The 23,379-nt window shown below is 29.7% G+C and overlaps 4 protein-coding genes and 1 pseudogene across 6 annotated transcripts; 3 read left to right on the top strand and 2 right to left on the bottom strand.

The window, feature by feature from the left end:
* Positions 1–2,209: 2,209 nt before the first annotated feature.
* Positions 2,210–4,196, bottom strand: LOC145182135 (uncharacterized). The gene is made up of 2 exons (XM_080057411.2): positions 3,752–4,196; positions 2,210–3,537 (listed from the first exon to the last, which is right to left on the bottom strand). The coding sequence occupies exons 1-2, from the start codon at positions 3,975–3,977 to the stop codon at positions 2,600–2,602; spliced, it is 1,164 nt and encodes a 387-aa protein (XP_079913537.2). The 5' UTR covers positions 3,978–4,196; the 3' UTR covers positions 2,210–2,599.
* An 890-nt stretch (positions 4,197–5,086) lies between these two features.
* On the top strand, positions 5,087–8,107 carry LOC149883260 (uncharacterized). 2 transcript variants are annotated; one of them, XM_090100426.1, is made up of 3 exons: positions 5,087–5,109; positions 5,269–6,841; positions 6,989–8,107. In XM_090100426.1, the coding sequence occupies exon 3, from the start codon at positions 7,174–7,176 to the stop codon at positions 7,903–7,905; it is 732 nt and encodes a 243-aa protein (XP_089956552.1). In that variant the 5' UTR covers positions 5,087–5,109; positions 5,269–6,841; positions 6,989–7,173; the 3' UTR covers positions 7,906–8,107. The 2 variants fall into 2 exon arrangements, with proteins under 2 accessions (XP_089956552.1, XP_089956551.1); XM_090100425.1 differs by having other exon boundaries at positions 5,087–5,119.
* A 936-nt stretch (positions 8,108–9,043) lies between these two features.
* Positions 9,044–13,356, top strand: LOC145188973 (uncharacterized; annotated as a pseudogene). Its single transcript, XR_016456397.1, has 3 exons — positions 9,044–9,942; positions 10,488–10,581; positions 10,747–13,356. The product of XR_016456397.1 is annotated as an uncharacterized LOC145188973 (transcript).
* A 131-nt stretch (positions 13,357–13,487) lies between these two features.
* LOC149883259 (uncharacterized) lies at positions 13,488–15,175 on the top strand. The gene is made up of 4 exons (XM_090100424.1): positions 13,488–13,748; positions 13,943–14,131; positions 14,330–14,620; positions 14,765–15,175. The coding sequence occupies exons 1-4, from the start codon at positions 13,608–13,610 to the stop codon at positions 15,020–15,022; spliced, it is 879 nt and encodes a 292-aa protein (XP_089956550.1). The 5' UTR covers positions 13,488–13,607; the 3' UTR covers positions 15,023–15,175.
* A 2,097-nt stretch (positions 15,176–17,272) lies between these two features.
* On the bottom strand, positions 17,273–23,351 carry LOC145181694 (uncharacterized). The gene is made up of 13 exons (XM_090065414.1): positions 22,218–23,351; positions 21,837–22,041; positions 21,507–21,625; positions 21,375–21,408; positions 21,178–21,264; positions 20,797–20,876; positions 20,503–20,652; positions 20,178–20,316; positions 18,555–18,614; positions 18,320–18,397; positions 18,102–18,177; positions 17,873–17,964; positions 17,273–17,756 (listed from the first exon to the last, which is right to left on the bottom strand). Exons 1-13 carry the CDS (start codon positions 22,289–22,291, stop codon positions 17,739–17,741), a joined length of 1,212 nt encoding a protein of 403 aa, XP_089921540.1. The 5' UTR covers positions 22,292–23,351; the 3' UTR covers positions 17,273–17,738.
* Between the last annotated feature and the right edge of the window lie 28 nt (positions 23,352–23,379).

The raw sequence follows: 23,379 nt of genomic DNA, 5'->3' as shown, positions 1-23,379 counted from the left end.
TTTTATTTTAGTTATTGTAGTCTAATAAAAGTGGTTTTAGACAAATTATTTCATGTTTTCTTGATTTTATTTAATAAAATTTCACTCTCGCTCCATTTACACGTAAATTCTCTAATTTCACTCTCGCTCTCTCTCCATTTACACGTAAATTCTCTTATTTCACTCTCGCTCTCGCTCCATTTACACGTAAATTCTCTAACTGTATGTACAGTAATAGTTTCTTCAAAATCTTTTGATAGGCCCGTTAGCGCTCAGCTGAGTGGATTTCGGCACAAAATCTGTTAAAACAAAAAAACAAAACACATGTTTTTGAGCACAAAATCAATTTTGTTACTTAATGCCAATGTTAAATCTGGCAGAAGTAATAACAAGATGCCAGATAAGTCAAAACAATTTCAGTTTATTGTGGGAAATAGAAAGTACAGAATACGTTTTTGTAGACAATAGTTTGCACTTTGCTTCGAAATTCTTTTTTGCAGTTAACTCACCAATTAACAACGTACGCTCCCGTGTTATGAATAAGATACTTATGCAGACCTTTTACTTCTATCTTTGAACTTATCAATTTAACTGGAGCCTATTGATTTAGATATTTTTTTATATGCAATCACAAACATTTAATTTTGATAGAAAAGCAACTATGGTAAAATCGATTTTTCTTCTGCGACAGAATTACCTCAATCATACCCTATATTAATGTCTCGTTACATATACATGTTTTGATATTTGTTCTTTGTATGTAATCCCCTAAAGATTTTACAAGCTCCTTATGCAAAGACACCTGGTGATAAGAACAATTAACCTTACAACTAGAATGTATTCTGGTTAAGCTCGTAAATCTCAAAGTAAAAGGCTTTAAAAATGTAATGGTTCCTTCACCACGAAAAGCTCCGGGATAAATACTAACCTGGGCTTGATGATAATTTGTTACTCTGATCAAGTTGTTGGCGCGATTAGGAGGAGAGTCGGAAGAGAAATCAAATCGATAAAGTTTTTTTGTAAAGATCGACTTCATTTCAACAAGAGTAATCTTAAAGTTGTATCTATATTATATGTTTTAAGCATCATTCGAGAAACGTTAACGAATTTTTATGTAAATAGTGATACAAACATCGATAAGTCAAAATAGATAAGTCGATAAATTTTTGACAATTTTTTGAATAGTTTTATTTTTATCATTGATTTTCTTTTAAAAATTTTCTCATTAGTTTGCTCAATAATTTTTTTATTAATTTTCTCAACATATTTCTCTATAATTCCTATGAATTTATCAATTGTGCTATCAATGTTTAAGTTTGATAAGAGTTACATTTTTTAAGCAAGCTGTTGAAAGACTTTTTCAAATTTTTTCAAAGAGATGTTATATATTATAGGAGCTTTAATCAGTTTTCGGTCCAGTACTGTCTATACATTTTTGATTGGGTTCAAAGTAGGCAATCGAACTCACCATTTGAGTAGCTGAATATTGTTTTCTTTATACAAGCGTTTTCTATTTTTGATTGTTTCATGGAGTGTTATCTTGTTAGAAAGTCCGTTTTGGTTCTTCGCTAAAAAAAACGCCCTAAACCGGAATCAATAGTTCTTAAGCGTCTCTGATTCATTCGCTTATTCTATAAAATGCTTAGCCTAGGGCCTTTATATGTGATACAACCCCAGTCTCTTCCTTCTGGTAATCACGACTCAGAAAAGTACCAGTCAAACTTTTTGTTATAGTGCCCTTGGACAATGACTCTGGTCTTTCAATTGATGACAAGATAAAATCATTTTTTGTTCATATATATTCAATTTTGAGATCTTTCTCTAAAATTTGATTTGTTTTATTCGATCTTTTGGTTTTAGAAAAGGTTTTCTAGCAGCAACATTTTCGGTAAACACTTTTTTTGAAGCAGCATAGTATTTGGTTGAACCTTCTATTTACAGTCTGTCTTGACACGTGTTTTACAAAAGCCATTTTAAGTTCCTATGCAAAGTTTTAAGCGTTTTTTGATTGAAATACTTTTATCATTAGTGGTGATGAAAAATGAACTTTTTTTTTAACTGCTTTGAACTAATCTCTTTAATATTAGGAAGCACCATCTTAACTGCAGCATCGTGCAGGATGTCAGGTTGTCACTTCTGATTTCAACCAAGGTAATTGATATTAACCCATTAATGATTTGATGATATGGATGAGGGGGAAAGCTGTTACTTTAAAACGAAATAATTCTTCTATGATAAAATTAATTAATAAAACATTACAAATTAACTTATTTTAACAACAATATCTATTTTACAACGCAAATCGGACGTTTTTAATATTTATGAAAACTTTAGGTTGATTGTAAATAATTAGCATTATGCTTGTACGATTGTGAATACTATATGGTTGTGAATATTATACGATTGTGAATATCATATGGTTGTTAATATTATATGATTGTGAACATTATAAGTTTGTGAATAATTAGTATTGTGAATAATTCAGCATTATAATTGGGTATTATTTTCCGAGGTTCTACTACATACACATTCACAAGTATTTGGCACGCACGCAACACCATTTTGGAAATGTATCAATGATTAATTTTGTGCCATAGTTAAAGCTTGTGCTGCAACGAATTTAAACGTATGTAAATATTCCATTAATAAGCGGTTCTTTTGCTTTTGGACTTAAAACCGGAGACGAAGTTATAAATTGATCATCAGATTCGTTGAAACTTATAGACATTAATGAAGGCAACGAACCAGTATTTTTTGTCTTTGTTGAAAGCATCGTTTTTCGAGGAGATTTTTGCGTTTTAGCTTTTATTAAAACAGCTGTTGGTGGCGATGTCTTTAAATGCACGTTGTTTAGAGGTGAAGAGTAAACAATAGGTTGAGTATCTTTTGAATATTGATGCAGATCTACTTTGTTTGAAGCAGGCGAATTTTCAATCGCATGGCAGTTTGTTTTTTCATAGTTCATTTGTTTAGATTTATATTCCGGAGATAAAACAGCTATTTTGTGTTCGGAAAAATATTTTCCTTGTTTTTTCAGTACTTTTTCAATACCTTTTAGCTGGGAAGTTTTCTCTTTTTCACTAAAACAATGTTTTGCTTTGGAGTCGACGCTTAATAATTTTCCGTTAGAGTTTCTCTTGTTTCTTTCGTCTTCTTGAGAAGTGAACTTAAAATCTGTATTCTGCTCTCTTAAGTTGTGAAAAGATCCATTTATGTTAAACAGCGGATGATCGTGATTAATCATTTTAGCGCATCTTTGATTAGCATTTGGGAACTCATCGCGAGACAACTTCGAACTTTTTAACTTTTCTTGACAACGTTTGTTTAAAAACTCATCATCTGCTATTTTATCTTCTCCTATGAAAGAAATGTCAGGTGGAGAGAGCTGGGGAGGTTCAAATATATTATCGCTAATTACTATTTTCCGAGTATAAATACCACTTTTTAAAATACTCGATACATCAGTAAAATCAGAAACTGAGAGATCGTGAAGAACCTTTCTTCGTCTTTTTCTTCGTGGTGTCATTTTGAAAATTGACCTCGCTTTCAAAACGTTACCTAAAATAAATTTTTCTATTAACTACATCATTCTTTTTAAGGAAAATGTATTAAAAGTTTTATTTATAAACTCTTTATAAATGTGCTTAGCAATATTTACTGTATCTCTAACAACTATTTACAGTTAAAGCAAACAAATTTTTATACAAAAACTTATTTTAAAAATTTATTAACATTTAGAAAGAAAATGATAATAGCACAAATAAAAACTGACGTAAAACGCCTGGGGCTTTTTTTGATATGCGTTTGTTTGCTCCCTCGAAGTTTCTTGAAACAAACACTCCACTTTCAACTCCGTCCAATTGAACATGCACAAGAGTGTCGATCAGTTTAACGTCACCTTGCTGACAAATGTAGAGTCGCTTACAGCAGTAACATAATAAGTCTTCAGTCTGCGTTGCAACCGTATTCTTCATGTTTCTTATTATTTCACTGTTCATTAGTCGTCAGATACCTACAGAGTATTTTTAAACATGAGTTTTAATAAATATATGATGACTTTGAATTAAAAAACATCTCAATTCAGTTATTAATTCAAACAAGTTCAATAAAAGATTGAAAAAATTAGCATTGCATAGTTATTATTGAAGGATTTTTAAATATTAATTGCGGACTGTTTGTGAACAGCAGATACTCGTATTTGGAGCAGCGTATGTAAGCTAAAAAAAAACTATTGGTGTTAACATTTTACAATATTGTACTTTGATGCTCCTATATTCCTGATACTATGATGACAAATAAGAATCACAAAGTCTTCAATATGTTAGATATTTAATCAACCAAATCAAATCTATCAGTTTTGATAAAAAAAAACTGAGAGGGGCGGTACTTAACGATTTTACAAACTTGTTTCATTTTTTCTTAACAATAAAAACTAAAAAACTTTTGTTTTTAAAATTCATAAGGAATTAGAAGAAAATGATGGTGCATAAAGTTGTTAAACTTAAAAAGTGTGTGCAATGCTTTGACTGCACTCAAAACAGCCTGTTTTTATTCAGCAAATTTAGACTATTGTTGAGGAGAGCCCCCAAAAGTCAATGAGGTCTTTCGCAAAAGACCTGAATGTCTCAGAAGACACAGTTTGAAAAACTTTTCATAAGAACTTTCACTTATGTAATTTTTTTTATAAAAAATTCAAATTGTTTTTATTATTTTTAAAATGAAAAAATCTTTTAAATACTTGACGCACCCTGTACTAGGGAATGTCTAATAAATAAAGTAATCAATTCTCCTCTAGAAAAATTGTTTTTTGCGGGAGAAAAAAGTTTATATGTTCTCTAGTATGTCTGTTTCTTATATATCCCAACACTAAATTCAATTCAGATATACTTTCTAGCCCCTCAGGTTTATACTGACCCTGCAAGGTTTATTTTACATTCTACCATGAAAAGAGAGTCTTTAAAGGTATTGCTCATGAATATATATATATACATATTCATTAGCAATACCTATATAAATTATGAAATAGGTATTTCACAGCTGATGATGGCCGTAAGGCATGAATCTTTAAACACCATACATAGTTGTTGTTTCTTCGGTTTATTTATGCATAAAATAAGGTACAAGATCTCAGTAAGACTAAGTATAATTTATATATATATATATATATATATTATACCAGTAATACGATAAGCTTGAATCATAAATTTAATGTGTGCTTTTTATTAAAATAAATTTTGGTTTTAATTAGTCTTTCATTGTAAGCTATATTTTCTGTATTTTGTTATTTAGATATCTTTCCACACGCGCACAAAACTTTGTTGCAGCTTGTCAAGTCTGCTAGGTGGTGGATGTTGCCTTCTAACACGGCGTCCCATTATGTCGCAAAGTTCCTTCTATAGGGTTCATATCTTTTCTGCAAGCTGGTCACTCTAACAATTGAATATTAGCATTATTTAAGTATTCAGTAACAATATGTGTCGTAAGTAGTCTAGCATTATCCTGCATAAGAAGGAATCCATCTTGAATGTACGGAGCAAAAGGTATTGTTGAGAAGTCAGACGTCTACCATCAACAATAAATAGCTTTGTGCGAGCTGTTAAAGATATTCCGTACCATACCATCAATAAGCCGCCTTCATATAAAGTGGTTTCTAAAAATCTTTAATTTGGTCTTCTGTACACTCTTGCGCAGCGATTAGAACATATAAGACGAAACCTTGACTATCTGTTAATAAGACCTGTCCCCAGTCATTTATTTCCCAATTCATATGCCTCCTTGCAAAATCCAGTCTGTTTCTTCGGTGGTCTACTGACAATCTTGGACGAGTAGCTATTGCACGAGGTCGTAAATTTAAAGCACGACGTCTTCTTCTTATGGCATCTTGACTAACAGCAGTTCCATGAACCTCAGCAAGTTGTATTTGGAGACTTAGTGCAGTAGTGAACCGTTCTCTAGGTGTTCGAAGCATTAAAAGTTGGTCCTCCACGGCATTGGTAGCTCGTGGTCTGCCTTGGCCAAGTCGTCTAGCAAGAGCATTGGTCTCTATAAACCTTTGTAGAACCCAAACGACTGTAGTATGAGACACTCCATATCTTCGACCAAGTTCGTGATTTGATAATAATTCCGATAGTATTTTATGATTGATTTTGTTTACTCAGAGAAATGATATAAACATGAAAGTGAAAAGAGCTTTCTTTTCAACTTCATAGTCGTATGAAAATCGTAAAAATCAATTTTATTTGAAATTTCAAATGTGAGTATGAAAAGGAACACTACATTTGAAGTTGAGATTAAAAGGTGAGAAAGTTTGAGGTTTATTAAAAGATCATCAAAAAAAGATTTGACTCTCGAGATTCTTAACAGCATGTTGAGCAAGTTCTTTTCAAATTGTGTGCCGTCCTACAAATTTGTGGCTGCTCTTCGATTTACAACATCACATAAAGACAAGGAGACTTGAGACTTGAGAGAGGCTGATATCTTCTCCAAGAAGAGTGATGGCTTATCAGACTTAGATTCCATCACTCAATTTGAAACCGTTTGTAAATTTTCTAAACTTAAAAGGTATTAGGTTTGGTTGTAAATCAAAAGGTCAGTTAATAAGTTGTGAACACTGCTGCAGGTTTGTGCGTTTGTACGCATGTTCATAAAGAAAGCCTGGCCGCGTCTTTATTTGATTTAGTGAAACAAAACGAAGTGAACTAAAATAAGAAAAGAAATTATATTGCCCCTTTTCAAGATTTTTCTTTACCTTACTACAAGGGAGCATTGGTGTTTTTTTTAATAACCTCGATAAAAAGTAGAAGATATAGCAAGAACAAGTTATCAAAGAATGAACCAAAAGATTTAATACAACAAATAACGGGTAATTACTAAAGATCTGGACAAAATTGCTTACATAATATTTCTATATCCAACTAATACTTATTTTTTCAAACAATTTTTAAAATGTTGCAAATTTATTCTTCTTTTGAAATATATATTAACTTTTATATAAGTATTTTAAATTTAGTATTAAAAATGACGTCAAACGAAGAGCTCCAGAGAAAACGTGTGTACCAGTTTTATCAAGAAAATTCAGATAAACCTAAATCATTCACTGTTTCTCATTTTGAAGCTATATATGGAATTATTTAACGTCTAGAAGAAGATAAACCATTTGAAAGGCAAACTGGTAGTGGTAGAAAGCCGAAAGTAATGACTAAGCGCGCCATCAGTCAACTTACCAGGCTTTTTGACCATAAATTTGGCATTTCTCAGCGTATAGCTTCAAAAAAGTTCAAATGTTCTCAGTCACTTATTTCTAAGACATTGAAAACCAAAACATCAATAAAAAAAAGAAAACAAATGAAGATTCCAAGTCGAACTGAGAGCCAGAGAGCAAAAAACCGACGTTTGTGTGGTCAACTCTATAAAAATTATAAAGATTTTATTTGGGTTCTTGATGACGAGTCTTATTTTACTCTCTCAAACAGCCAAATTAATGGTAATGATAATTTCTATTCAAGTAACATCGAATTAACACCAAACAATGTCAAATTCAATGAAAAAATGAAATTTGAAGAAAAATTATTGGTTTACGTGGTCATTTCGCCTTTTGGCCTTTCAACTCCATACATTGTACAGTCTGGAACAGCTATTAACCAGCATATTTATGTTGATGAATGTTTGACTAAAAAACTATTACCACACATCAAACAGCTTCCAAAAAATACCAAATACATATTCTGGCCTGATCTAGCAAGTGCCCATTACTCAAACAAAGCTGTTAAGTTTTTGAATGAAAATCGTATAAAGTTTGTAACAAAAAGTGAAAACCCTCCAAATATGCCTGAATGTCGTTGTATTGAGGATTTTTGGTCTTGTATCAAAGGAGATGTTTACAAAAATGGTTGGCAGGCAGAGAATTTGGATCAATTACGCTCTTGAATAATTTACTGTTTTAAGAAATTTGACAAAGAGCTGGTACAACGCTTGGCAGAGTCTACTAGCAGAAGACTCGACACAATAACAAGACAAGGTCTTGTTGAATTAAGATAAACATTTTTATTAAAATTAGAATAAATTTGCTATTTTATTCTTTTTAAAACAATAAAATAGGTCTTCTAGATTAAAAGTTATTTTATGTTTAGTTTTGTCCAGATTTTTAGTAATCACCCGTTATTTCTCAAGAGAACATTAATATAAAATGAAATAAATGTTATGGTAAATAGAAAAATAGGAGTTATACAGTATTAGGTACATAAAGGAAATTGTATAAAAGATAAATTAATTTTAAAGGTTCATTTTTAGAGTGTAAAAAAAATCTAAACATTTCTTCCAATCCCTCGCATCGTTTCCAATCCCTCGTATCGTTTCCAATCCCTTCATATTTTTTTTATTTTGTATGCATGAGTGCTGAAGCCAAGGCTTTAAACCTGCCATTTTTAGAAATATACAGAAAGAGAGCATGATCTAGTTATATATAAAAAAGGGAAGAGTGAGTTATTTTTAGCTCTTGGGACAAAATAGTTTCAAGAGGCTTCGCAGCAAATAGTAACTGTGTTCATAAAATATGTAAAATAGTTTAAAGTTGAAGAAAAAATGGTGGAAAAATTATTTTGATTGTCTTTTGAGGTTAGGTGATAAACAAATTTGGTCAGTTTTAAAAAAACTTTTACTTTATTTATTTTTCTGTTTTAAAAGTAATAAACTATGAAGAAAACTACTTCGCACAAATTCTTTACAAACTTAGTAAAGAGGCTATTAACTGTATACAGCAAAAAACATAACGCAAAAATAACGGTTACATAACGGTAAACGAAAATTTTGGCGTTATGTTTACCGTTATGTTAAGTTGAAATAGTGTTGAAAGTGTTATAATGCGTAAATGGTGCTTAAATCATTAGTATAGTAATATATATTTGCAAAGCGTTATGTTTAACCGTTATGTTAAACAGATTATTTTATCAGTAAAAAATAGCGCGAGTTTAAAGAATCTTTGCAATTTTTGTTTATAAGGTCTTGGCGCTACTCCACTTTCTCCCCCCCCCCCCCCCCTAATTTTATGATTGATTCTGATAGAGAATTTTATGCTGATTAAGAATCGTATAAAAACATGGGTCTCAAAATCAACGGAAAGTGCTCTAATCTGATGTCGAAAGTACAAAAATATACCACAAATCGCTAATATTCGCCATCTTGAAAAGTGATTTTTTTTTGTTTAAAAGTTATCCTTTCAAAGTATCAACAGCCTGGTTTTTATTTTTTATATAAAAGATTTCGAATAAAAGAACAAAGAACCGGTGCGTTAAGTTTCATAATCAGGTGTATTGACCGCATTTTTTTTCTCTTACCAGGTAATGAAATTCAATGGCATTTACTCTTATCGCGTCAATTTGCTTCAACTGGATTCTTAGTTTGTTAGCTTGAGTGTCTTTTAAAACTTTTGTCAAATAAGTTGAAAAATTCTTTCATTGATTATATTTTACAATTCACTTTAAAACAAGATAAAAATTTTTTAATTATAAAAATAATTCTTTAAAACTATTGACTTTCTTTTAAAACTTCAAGTTAACCCCCCGTGAATTCATTTTCATTATGTTTGTCATATAAAAAGGAGTGCTTCAAAATAGTTTTTCTGCTTCTTCATTTATCTACATATCATGGCTCTTCGAAGACCAACAATAGACGTTTTTGACTCACTTTCTTTGACAGAAATAGGAGCAAAATTCAAATACGATATCGAAGCTACAATTCACTGGTGCAGAACTTATGGTTTACTCGCTGAAAGCATGAATTGTAGTGTATGTAACGTGCCCTGCACACAGCAAACAAAGAATGGGTCAGTTGATCAAGTTATTTGGAGATGTCCAGTCAAGCGCTGCAAAAGAACCTTTAACATTAGAAAAGGCAGCTTCTTTGAGAAATCTCACCTACAATTGTGGCAAATATTGGGCTTAACTTACGCTTGGAGTAGAAGTGCAGGTAAGAGCCGGGGATTATCAATAAGTGGAGTAGCGCCTAAGGTCTTTACTGTTTTAGTTTTCTTATTTTATTTTCTCAAGGTAGTTACTTCTTAGCATTTAAACGACATTTGGGTTGTTAATAATTAATATTATATATTTATTTATATTATTAATATTATTTAATAATATTGATAATCATAATAATAATAATAATAACAATATATGTATGTATGTATGTATGTATGTATGTATGTATGTATGTATGTATGTATGTATGTATGTATGTATGTATGTATGTATGTATGTAATATTGCTAATTCAACTATTTTCTTGGTCCCTTGGAGGCTTCAAGATATTAGGAGTTCACTGTATTTGTATGTTGCTTAATAATGTTCTTTACTACTATTTATTTAATACTTACCATTTTTTACTTATTACTATTCTTAAAATTAATTTTATTTTATATTGCGATTATTAAATAATGTCAAATATACTATTTGTGTAATTTAAGTTTTCTAAGTAATAATAACTATATTACTGATTTCTATTTCTAATAATTAACAGTTCAAAATGATAAAGGCTGTTGTTGTCAAGTATCTTGGTGAAAAGAAAATTGTTCTTGCTAGTAATAGCAATATTGCAGACTTTTTAACTAATGGTAAGCTTATTTTTTAATGCACATTCTTTGTTTATTCAATCTTCTTTTTTTTTTTAATCAATCTTCAAATTCTTTACAGTTCATTTTTGTCTTCATACTAATCAAGTTATTATATATGCCAAAAACAATGGTTGAGCTATTTAATTTAAAATTATACTTTTTTAGCTTCTAAAAAGTTTGATAACAGTGATATAAGTGGCATCATGTGGAATGGATGTGAAGTCGATTCTGAAACATTTGTTGCCATTTTAAATGAACAAAATCTAGAAGTGGAAGTTGTATCCATAGCAAAAAATAATGAGCTCAGCACTTTTGTTCAAAGTTTAAAGGAATTTTCTCCCGTTAAAGCTGTTTTTTCAGCTGTAGATAGACACTCTGATCCTGTTTCATTCGATTTTAACAACCAACAATCCATTATTCCTCAACTTCCAACTGAATCAACATTATACCAAGACTCTAATTATGAAGATGTACTTGAGGATTTAGATGTGTCTTCAAGATCGCAAAATTTAAGTTTAATATCAACTGCTGCACAAGTTGCTGAACCACCAAAATCAAGTGCTGAACCACCTGGATCTCAAAAAGTAATTTTATCTTGTTCTAATTGTAGTTTTCAAACAAGTAAACAATATGTAATGATATCACATCTTAAATTACATGGTCAGGAAGGTTCAGTTGTATGTGAAAACTGTTTTTCAAAATTTAAAAGTGTTAAAGGTTTTAAACTTCACAATAGAAATTGTTTTGCTCCTTTTGATACTGAAATTGAAGTAATTAACAATAATAATGATTTTAATATTGAAAAACCGGATGATTTTCAATTTTTGAAGGAGAATAGAAAAGATCAACTTGCTGCATTAGCTCTTCATTTGCGAGGAAAATATCGATGCTCTGAAAATGTGGTAAACATTATTTTTTCAAGCTTGCAAAATATTTTTAATAATAAATCACAAAATGAAGAGATTTCTACAATTTGTAAAGAACTATCAACAGAATATTCTAGAACAAGATATTTTCAAACTGCTTTTAAAATGCCACAAATTCAGTTAGTATACAAAAACAGTTTACATGGATGTTTTATTCCATTTAAAGAAATACTTCAGTTTATTTTTACACAAATGAATATGATAAGTTTCTAGAGTATTCTTCAGAAATACCTATCTCATTGTATTCAGATGATTTAGGTGTAACTAATCCAATAGGCAAATCTAGAGGAAAGCACAAGTTGTGGGTTTTATATTTTCAGTTGTTAAACATTCCGCAATGCTGCTTAAGTAAATCTTTCTCAATATTCTTTTTAGCAATAACTGGTTCTAAATCTGTTAAGGTAAAAGGCTTTATGAAATCTCTTCTTCTTGACTTGGTACAATCTCTAAATGAACTATCATCGATTGATTCCTCAACTTTAACTAATGCTAATGGTAAAAAATTCATGGTAAAGTTAAAACACTTTATTGGAGATTCATTAACTTGCAATGCAATTGCTGGTTTTAAAGAGGGTTTTAGCAAGAAAGTTGTTAGGTGCTGTAGAGTTTGTAATTCAACCAGGTCAGAAATGTTAGTTTATAATAAACATTCTCAGTGTAAAATAAGGAGTTTAGAGGAACACAAGATGAGAGTCAAAGAACTAGATAATTCTAGTCTTCCCCGAGTTGAACGTTTAAAATGGTCAAAACTATATGGCGTTCAATCTAACAGTGTTCTATCTGAAATTAATGAATTTGATGTGACAAAGCAAGTTCTTTTTGATCCAATGCATGATTTGTTAGAAGGTGTAATACCTTTGCAGATAGAACTTTACTTGAATCATGGGGTTTTGAAAGGTTTTTTTACAATCGATAGCTTGAACAACTTTATAAAATTGTTTCAATACCCAAAAGACAGTGAAAAACCACCTGTAATAGTAGATTTGGTTATTAAGGGGAAATTTGGCAGTGCTCAAGTTCTTTCTATTTGTCGTATTTTACCAATTTTTTTAAGAAGTATCACTATTGATTGTCATTTCTTGTGTCTTATTAAGCTGCTGCGTATTCTTCAAATGTGTCTCTCTCCAGTTACCACTGAGGCTTACTTCGTCTCTTTAGAAGAAACAATTGCAGCCCATCATACTCTTTTTATGAATTTATACCCAGATAAGTTTATACCAAAGCTTCATTTTCTTATTCATTATCCTGAGCAATCCAGACAATTTGGTTCACTACGATACCACATGTGTATGGCTTTTGAGAGGAAACATCAAGTAATAAAAAATGTTAGGCATTTTAATTTCAAAAATATGCCTTTAAGTGCTATGAAGAGTATGGTTTTAAACACTGTTGCATCTTTTTATAATTCTTTTGGAGAAATTAGTAATGGAGTTCTTTGTGAATTAAATCAAGTTACTATAAAAAAAAATATTGTTACCTGCATCCAGATTAATGGAATTAAATACTGTCCTGAATCGTCTTTATGGTTTCATGATGGTTTTCAATCTTCTGCTTTTATTATTAAAGAAATTCAAGTAAAAGGAGAAAAAACAGTATTTATTACCTCACAGCTTCAGTGCCTTAATTACAATGTGTTACGAGGTTTTTTTACTGCTGTTGAGGACAACACAGTTCCTTTTAGAACTATTGCAGCTGAAGGCTTAGCTTTTCCTTGGCCAGCATTTTAATTTAAAGAAGGGGATATTTTCTATATTGTACCCCCAGCATTGCCATTCCTTATCATATAGTTGCATTGAAATTTTATAAAAAGTTTATATTATTTGCAATAAATATGATTACTTTAGTCTAATCTGTTTTCTTTATTTTGTCAACTTTAGTAGTTGTAAATGCTTTCTTTTGTCAATTTTCACATGATGATACAAAATGTTTTTTATTATTCCTATGTTTTTAACATTTACATTAATGATAAATTTTTAGATTAACAGAATCCCTTTTGATGGTGATATTAAACAAACTCTCATTGATTTTTTTCCACCTCACATTAAACTATTTCTGAGCAACAAGTTTTCTATTGAAGATAAGGTGATATCTAGAGAGCTAATGTCTTGTTTATTAGCTTTTTGCTGTTTGCATGCGCCTAATCATAATAATATCAAAAATAGAATATTGTTACGGAAAATATTCTTTGCAAAGTTAAAGTCTACTTGCATTTCTTTATATCCTTCTTACAGCCATAAATGGGTAAGAATCACGTCTTTGATACTATAATATTTTTTATTTTTTTTAATTTGTAATATTTACTATTTTAATATTCATTTTTGATCTCCTTCCTTTTCCATCATTTTTATATTTTACTTCAGATTTTCAAATTTGCTGCTGTATACATAAATTGTTTGATTCAATTTATTTAATTAAAGTTTTTAATTTTCTATTAGGATTTCTTGTTCAAAAAGTTGCCTAATAATTATCGCCAAAGACAATTTAGTAAATGTCATAGTTTAAAGGTTAAGCGATTTCCTCATTTTTCTGTTGTAAATAGTTCCATCAATAATAGTAGCCGAGCAGTAAATCCAATTTTGTCCGAATCAGTTGTAGATAAAGAACAGCTATTACAAGATGTTGAAGTAAGATTTTTTCTGTGTTTATTAATTTTTGGATAAAAATGATTTCTAATTCTAATATCAGAAATTATAGTCTAGTTAAGTAAACTTAGACGCAAAAAATTTTGAAATGTTATAATTAATATTAAGTGTCAGGTCATTACTTTATTTTATTAAATAGTTATAAAATAAGGAATGTATATAACTCTTTCTTTCACCTAGAATGAACTTAATAAGAAAAAGCCATCACTTTCAACACTGTCTATTCTAAACAGACATCTTTTTAATAACGAGACTTATAGTATATTTCCGAAAAGAGTTACATATGCGCCTGGATTGATGCTGGAAGAAGCGATTTGTTTGTATCCTATTTTTAAAGATTCGTCTCTTAAGATTCAAAAGATGTTGATTTGGATTTCTCCCGATTCGCAAACCCATACTGAAAGTTTAATGCTGCTCCAGAAATCACTTATTTCTAAGAAGACAACTGATAAATTGTTTATGAAAGTTGATGTAAATTTTATTTTATTTTTTTTATTTGGTATTAAGCCAGTTCTATAAAATATAAACTTAACATTGATTCAAACCCATTTAATGTATTAATAATAGTTTCTTTTTTATGGTTGCAATACTTATTTTGTATTTATAATATTTTAGTGTGATTCAATACATGAATACTTAAGAGTGCCAAGCTTGTATGGTCCACAAGTTATCTATAATAAAACGGAATATGGAGTAAGGAGTCGTAGAGGTGTCGAGATGGATGTTCAGCCCTTGATCAGTACATGTGAAATGGTGGTTGTTTTGATGGCCGTTTACTATTTGCTAGATTTGACATATCCTTCTTGTTTTGGGCAGCTTCTGGGATGTTTGCAAGATATTTGCGGCTTCGGACGATCAGCTTTACTTTCTTAAAAATGCATTTTTCTTTTGCAATCTTTTTACAGCAATGTGAAGTATTTTTGAATTAATAAATGTCATTAAGTTAATTTCTTCAATTATTTTGTAAATAATTTTCATGATTATGAAAAATAATTTAACATAAATATATTAGGAAATTAAACTGGATGAATTTGTTTTATTTTTTAAATTAACTTTTATAAACATAAAAAATGTTCAATGTTAGTTAGTTTATTTAGCAATTTCTGTTATTAATCATGGGTTTCAAAAAACCTACTTTAAAATAATTATAATTTGACATAACGGGTAACATAACGGATAAATACCCGTTATATCAGGTTTTAAACATAACGGTAAAATACGCGTTATATAACGGGAGTTTTCCTCTCACATAACGGCTAATTGGCGTTATGTAACCGTTATGTTCAAGGCAATTTTGCTATGAAAAAACATAACGCTAAAACCGTTATGTTATTTTCATACATATTAAGTATTAAACATAACGGCAATGAACCGTTATGTGCGAGGAAAACTCCCGTTATGTTTTTTAAAAATATAACGGGTTTTTTATTTACTGTGTATGGTATTAATATCATATTTAGAATGATCACGATATTGTTATAAGATATCACTTATGGACAAACTGCCTGTAATGAATAACATATCGCGAGGTTAGAATTATTTTGTTCTATCTCCAATTTTAAACTTTAGGAAAAAATTTTTGGTTTTTTTCTAAAAGTAAAAATTACTTAAAATTTTGGCTTGAATTTTTAAAAAAGTAATAACTTATTAATTAAATTATTTATTTTTAAACAAATTATTCAAAAAAAAAAAAAAAATAGCGTATTCTAAAAGTAATCATTACTTACTAAAACTGATAACTCATTTTCTCCCAACTTTTAAAATGGGAGATAGAACAAAATAATTCTAACCTCGCGATGTGACAACTAAAAATCCAGAAAAATTTTATAGCTTCAATGTCTAAAGATGTTTTATTATTTTATAATTCCTACCATATTGAAAATTTAAGCCTTTGCAATATAGCGTGGTATTTATTTTTTTAGAACTTATTTAAACATGTCTAAAATTTTGAATAATCAAGAGGCAGTCGGAAAACGAGTGTACGCTTTTTTAAATTTGCATCCAATAGAGAACAAAACGTTTATTGTAAATAGCTTTTGCATGGAAAATGTCCCAAAATCGATCATGTACGATATTCTTTAAAGAAAGGAGAACAATATAGAACCAAAACGAAAAATCGGAAGTGGTCGGACTGCAAGAAAAATGCCTAAGAAACAGATGAAACACGCTGAAAAATTGATTGATAAGAAGGATGGTGTCTCACAGCGTAGCTTAGCCAGCAGTATATATTTAAAATTATCAACACAAAGGTCAGCATTCGTTATCGTAAAAAAATTAAAGCGCTAAAAAGAACATTGGCTTAAAGAGTGGCTGTGCGTCCTTAGTGCCGAAAATTGGTTGCACTTTTTCAGAAAAAAATAGTGATCATTGACGACGGAGTCATATTTTCCTTTAACCAATCTTTCTGGTAACGCAGGATATTATACTTCTAATCCCGACACAACGTCTAATGAGATCAAGCTCAAAAGAAAAAGCAAATATGAGCCAAAGTTGTTAATTTGGTTAGCCATGTCTGAGAAATGGCTTTGGATGAGTACTTTCACAATAGTTGACCGCGTTCGCCGAAATGGACTGATAAACATTTTTTTTTTGTTCTGTAAAATACAAGTTTGTTATTATTATGGTTTTCACTTAGTAAAATTGATAACTTTGTTCATGTGATATTTATTTTCATGTTTGATACTTTACGTCCGGATTCTTAGCAGTCACCTAGTTATGCATTTTTATAAATATACTACATATTGAGTGATCTCGTTACATATCCTTTTATTATCATTTTAAAGCTAGCGTGTATTTTTACATATTTATAATACTCTTGAATATTTTTTGGTAAATTTTTTTAACGCTTTAAAAAAAGGAGTTCATAATTTGCCTCAATTAAGGCTGGTTTCATCAATACGTGGCAATATGGTACAGAGATATAAAGTGAAAACGGAATGACAGACATCCTCGGAAGTCATAGAAGAAGGACCGCAAAGTATTGAGGCAGCTCTCAAAGAAACAATTCTACTGTTGCTCAACTTTGGATAAATTTTATTATTAGCTTAAATTGAGAAAAACTGCCCGTTATGGCCCGACTTACAGGGTATAACAACCATTTGAGGTTAGAAAATTAAGAATACATTTTCCCATAAAGTGATTTCGAAATTTTTAAATTAGAAGTTAAACACGATATGAACAATCGATATTTAAAAAACTAGTCAAGTACAATACCAAGTTAAAAATTTATATATCAATATGCCAAATGAATGCATTAAAAATATATAAAACTATATTCGCATTCAAGTAAATATAAAACATAATAAAGTAACCGATATATCTTAAGCATATTCGGTTTCTTTACTTTTTGCATAAATAAAAAACTTGAAAAAAAAGTCTCGTAATTGCATAAGCTACAAACTGTATTTAGAACTCTTCAGTCGTCATTTGTTCAAAAAAAACTACTCTGGATAGAAAACGTCATTTAACAAAATATTGAGTTTACAAAGCTAAAAAAGTTCATAGTTTCTCATAATAGTGCTATTTACAAATGCTAATCGTAATTGCATTAAAAGCAAAATGCGGAGGAGGAATAACGACAAACTATAAGCTATGCTTCAAGAAATTCCTAAAAAAAAGTTATATAAACCAATAAGAATTATGTAATATGAGTAACGCTTGGATAAATTTGTGTAAAATGGATAAAAAAAAAATAATCCTCAAAGTAGTTGCATAAGTCAGTACCTTGATATCTTTTCCCATCCCATCGACATCTAATAAAAACGTATCATGCCCAAATTTCCCTTCCGTGATTTTTAAGGTAACATTTTTATTGCCTAATCATTAAAAGAGATGATTCAGCTACAAATGTGAATATAACTTGTTAAAAAATAATTTGACGCTGTAGCAACGGAAAGAGAAAAAAAACAACAGAGATATACATACTTTTTTAATCAAACTTGAAAATATTCACCTGAATCAGATATCATTTTGGCAGCCTCAATTTGTTTAACAGACGGATAAAGTATATCGCTGGTAACTCCGAGGATCTTACAAGAATAAATAAAACGTGAAACATGTGACCAGGGTACATGCAACATACATTTGGCATTTCGTTTTTATCATAAAATACATCGACTTGAAGTATACAGCACAACACACAAGTGTATGGTTAAAAATAAAAATAAGTACCAAAGACGGACATTTAATTCTTGAAAACCCTTCTTGCATGCTATTGAAACCTTCTCCTATATCAAATATATCCATTGCCTAAAAAATTAAAAATTCTGTTAACGTGAAAAACATCCTATAAATTATTTAAACAAGCATTTGCTTCAACTGCTTTTTATTCATCGATAACTTAAAAAATACACAATAAGATAAAGTTTGTCAAATCTAATCATTAAAGATAACACAAACGTATTACCTTGGACAAATAAATCAGACTGTTAGGATCATAATTTTTACTTGATGCAAATGTTACACCCTAAACATAAACATTAATACAAAATACTTGAGATATTGTCAGAAATGTATGTAGATAAATTGTTTTTTTAGACACTGACAAACTTTCAAGCTATTTATATATATATATATATGTTTATATATATACTTTGTGTGTCAATTGTTTGAAAATATTGTGTATTGTTGCCATTTGTAGATGTTTCTTTTTTTTTTTTTTTCTTTCTATTTTTGCAGGTAATTACTCATAACAGATAACACAAGAGATGAAAAGACATGCTGTAGTAGTAGCATTACAGGCAGAACACAATGATTTATAATTTGCACAACTTCTTAAACTCTCTTCATCTTTCATTTTTAAACTTTGTAAGGAATTAAAAAAACAATGATGGCGATTTTATAAACTTGCTAAACATAAAAAATATGAGCAATGCTCTGACTGCACTATAACACTGAATTTTTCTTCAGGAAGTTTAGATTATCATTGATAAGAACCCCCAAAAAGGCAATAAGATCTATAAAAGACCTGAGTGTCTCAAAAGCCACAGTTTGAAAGACTGTTCAAGAAAATCTTTGCTATAAGTCATATGTGATGAGGCGAGGCCAGATTTATGTCACAGACCACCAAAGAGAGTTGTTTGATAAGATCCAAAAGGCTTTTAAACAAAATAACACAAACAAAAATATCCTGATGAGAAAAACATGCTTTTGGTTTATTTCAGATGAAAAAACTCTGACTAAGATAAAAAGGTGAACAGAAGAAATGACAGATGGCTATGTGCTGACCCTTAAGAAGTTCCAACAGTCATGCACACAAAATTTCCTGCATCTGTTATGGTTTTAAGAGTTGTTAGAAATGAATGACATGTGATGCCACCACACTTCTTTCAAGAAGAATTCTGCTGCTTACAGGAAGCTTTATGTATTGTTGTTAAGCCATGGATCAATAAAATAAGAAATGCAAGGTCCTACACTTTTCAACAAGACTCTGCACCATCACATGAGGCTCAAAAGACTCAACAATGGTTACCAGACCATTTTTATCATCACATTACCTCAAACTTGTGGCCTCCAAACTCTCCAGACCTGAATCCAATTGGATTATTATGTGTGGGACATCAATGAGAGAGATGTTAATAAGCATCCCCACAACACCAAAGATTCTTTGAAAACATTCATTGTCACAAAAATGGGCAACACAGATTAGGACTATCTTATATGCACCTGCAGTCAGTTTAGGTGGCAAGCAACAGGAAACGCAGAGAAAGCTCTTGTTAAACAATGAGCTAGTAATATATATAGTAGTAATTTTAAGCTAGTAATTAGCTAGTGATTTTTAATTTTTAAATAAACTTGATATTTAATTAAACAGAGAAGCATCAAAATAAAATCTATTAAAATCAAGTTGGAGTTGTTGTAAATTATCATTTATTTTTTTTTTTTAATCCATTAAAATGAAAATTATCATCAGTTAAAATTTAATACATGATTGAGCAATTAAAAAGTAATTTTTTAATATGCTATTATAAAATGCTAACACAAACTTGTTAATAACCATTAAGAAAATTTAAATAAGCTAAAATGTTACTTGGTGGCGAATGTAGTCCTCTATTTGAAACTCACAGCCATCATATCTTGGCAATTTTACAGTTGGGTTAGAAATTTTTTTGGTATGAAATCGTTCTGTCCACTCAGGTCCACTCCGATAGGTTAATGTTGCAATTTTACTATTAAAAAAACAAATATATAAAAAAATCATAATAATCATGATATTGTCATATTGAAAACAAGAATTTTTAATACAGGAGTTTGATTTTATGTTGATAACAAATGTTGAATATTGGTTTTTATTACTGCTTTTTGAAGTTACAGTTAAAAAATAAGAGAAAAAAACTTAATAAAGGTTAAATTACCGTGCAAGTTGTGTTCCCTTGGTTGGAAAAGATTTACCATAGTAGTTTCCTTCGTCCCAGTGTGGATCACTCATGAGTGCAACTCGTTGTAAATAACGAAAAGCAATAGCAGATGCAACAGCACTTCCCCCAGATGATATACTTACCATTCTTGTCAAGAGCACACAAAATAAAAATCATCTTTTTTTTGAAAACTGACAAGCTTTTTTGGTGGGATAAAAGTTAAAAACTACTCTAAAATATTGCAGTATATAAATGATAAAAAATTTCTTCATCTATATGGAAGCTTCATACCTTTGTACTTGTGAACCATAAAGAGCAGCTGACATGAATGAGAGAAGACCACCCAAGGAAGATCCCACAACTGCAAAAATCTAAAGTAAACATATTACATATTTAAATTGTTAGCTTTTGCATCATAATTCTGCAATAACAAAAACTTATTTTTATTATAGCAAATGTTTAAAAAAAACTTTAAAAAAATAAACAGCTCAAATTACTATAAATTGTGGTAAGCAAGACATCAACTTTTTTTAAAAATAAATTCAGTAAATTACTTTTTCAATGATATCTTGTCCTTTACCTCCATTGATACACAATAATAATATATAATTCAAAATTAAGTCTCTGAGAAGAAAAAAATTAGTGTAAGTTTTCTTATACATGAAATCTTACTTTATGGATATTTAACTTATCAAGCAATAAGAACTGCGAATGAACCATATCAGCTACTGAAACAATAGGAAAACTTCCACCATATTCCTAAAAATTTAAGAAAAACACATAAAGTAATACAATCATTAGGACTTATTAGTTTAGTTTACACTGTAGTAATTTGCTTTTGGTAAAAAAAAAAACATTTTAAATCTTACTTTTCCAGTTTCTGGGTTCTTACTTGATGGACCACTGAAATAAAAAAAATTTTACAAAAAGGGTTTACTAGCAATCAATTGAAATTTTTAAATGTTAACAGCTGTATAATAAATTTATTTAACAAAACTTACGTTGTTCCATAACAGCTGCCAAGTAAATTAACACATACAACATGAAACCTATCTGTGTCAAGAGATAAACCTGGTCCAATAAACTTTTCCCACCAGCCTTTTTTTGATTTGGAACAATCCTGTTACAAGAAATTTAACTAAAGTAATACAGACTTGCTCTGAATCTGCATCAGTTTGAGAATATTTATCATTATGCTTAGCATAATAGTTAAAAAGTAATTTGTATTATATTATATCAGCATTGATTAAGGATTTTAAAACGAGAAGTCTAAATATCATCCAAAACAATTCTGGCACATAATTTTTCAATAAACTTTAGTTAATGCTTACTAGTTTACTTCTTGCGTGTTGAGAAGCAGACAACCCATGCATAAGTAGAATAGTATTATCTCTTTGCTCATTCAGCTTACCCCAGCTTTCAAACGCCACGTGCAGTTCTGGTAGTACTCCACCATATTGACAAACAAATGGTTTTTTGTGAAAGAGAATCAATTCATCATGGGAGCCATGTTTTAACTTAACAAAAGGATCTGTACTAAACATGATAAAAGAAAATTGCAAAAGTATTAAAAGTATAACAGCTGAAGTTCACCATGCAGTAATTTTAGGAACAAACTGAACACAAACTATACAAAGAAATATATTGCAGCAATACAGTTTAAAAGAACTACATCAACTTGTTGTAAAGAGCCAGAATGACAAAAAGCAAACCTCTTATACTGAGCAACTGTGCAATAACTTGTTCTGTGTAAGACTCTTGAACTTATTCTTTGTAGAAAAACCATTAAAAATAATTTTTGGGTATCCTTTAATATATTCAAAACTCTGTAACAAACAAATACTATAAGTAATGAATGCACATTAAAAGCAAGAAAAGTAGTATAAAATCTAAAACAAATAATTATTATGATAGAGATTGGATCAAAACCTATCAGATTTATTGTTGCAAAACAACACAGTTCATGAAGTAGTTTTATGAAGATTTTTTTCTAATAGAAAATGCTTTGAAGACAATAGACTTAACTTTAGTTATGTAAAAAAACTATCAAAAAAATATTAATAACTTTATTGATAGTGATTTTTTATTGAACAAATTTGCCAACGTCATAGAAAATCAAATATCTCTGTAAAAGTCTCTTTATAAAAACCATTATTTCTAAAAAAAAGTGGTTCATACAAACCATTGTAGACTTTAAATGCTTATAAAACAAAGCTAAATATGATAACTGCAAAAAATTTCTTCAGACTAAAAATTATCTTTCCATAAAAAGCTCTTTGAAACAATTTTTATTAAAAAGATTTTGAAACACAAATATTATCAACTTTTTACAAATTGTGGTGTATTTGTAAACATGGTGATGAACTGAGGTTAAAACAATATCTAACTGGACTTAAAAACGAATTCAAAACAAGTTTGAGAATACAAATCTTAAAATCTTCAATTGTTTTAGTAAAAGATTTTTTAAAAATAAAAGAAATGCATTTTTTAGTAAAAGAGCAAAAAAAAGCAAAAGAAAAAAAAAATCAAACATTTTAAATATCTTTAAACGCATTTTGAAAATTTCTTTTGAGAATTTCTCATTTGATCTTAACTATTTATCCTTCAAAAAACTACATCAAATGAGTAATTAACTTGCTTGAAGGTTATGAGAGTGTTTTTAGAAAAAAGAAATAAGAAATGTTTATGAAGCAAGAAAGGGAAATAAAATTTGTTGGAATAAAATACATTATGCTACAAGTCTAAAGAAAAAACCATTCACTTCTAATCATTAATAACTCTCTTAGCTTTGTTTCAAAAACTGGAAAAAAAATAGAACTATATCATGCTGAAGAAATAATCATGCTGAAGAAATAATCATGCTGAAGAATGATC

Source organism: Hydra viridissima, unplaced genomic scaffold (genome assembly GCF_058129835.1).
Source record: "Hydra viridissima isolate aposymbiotic clone 2 unplaced genomic scaffold, HvirCarnegie_v1 scaffold_10, whole genome shotgun sequence".
Lineage (NCBI taxonomy): Eukaryota > Metazoa > Cnidaria > Hydrozoa > Anthoathecata > Hydridae > Hydra > Hydra viridissima.
The sequence above is the reverse complement of the archived record's forward strand: the minus strand, read 5'-3'. Positions and strand labels throughout refer to the sequence as shown.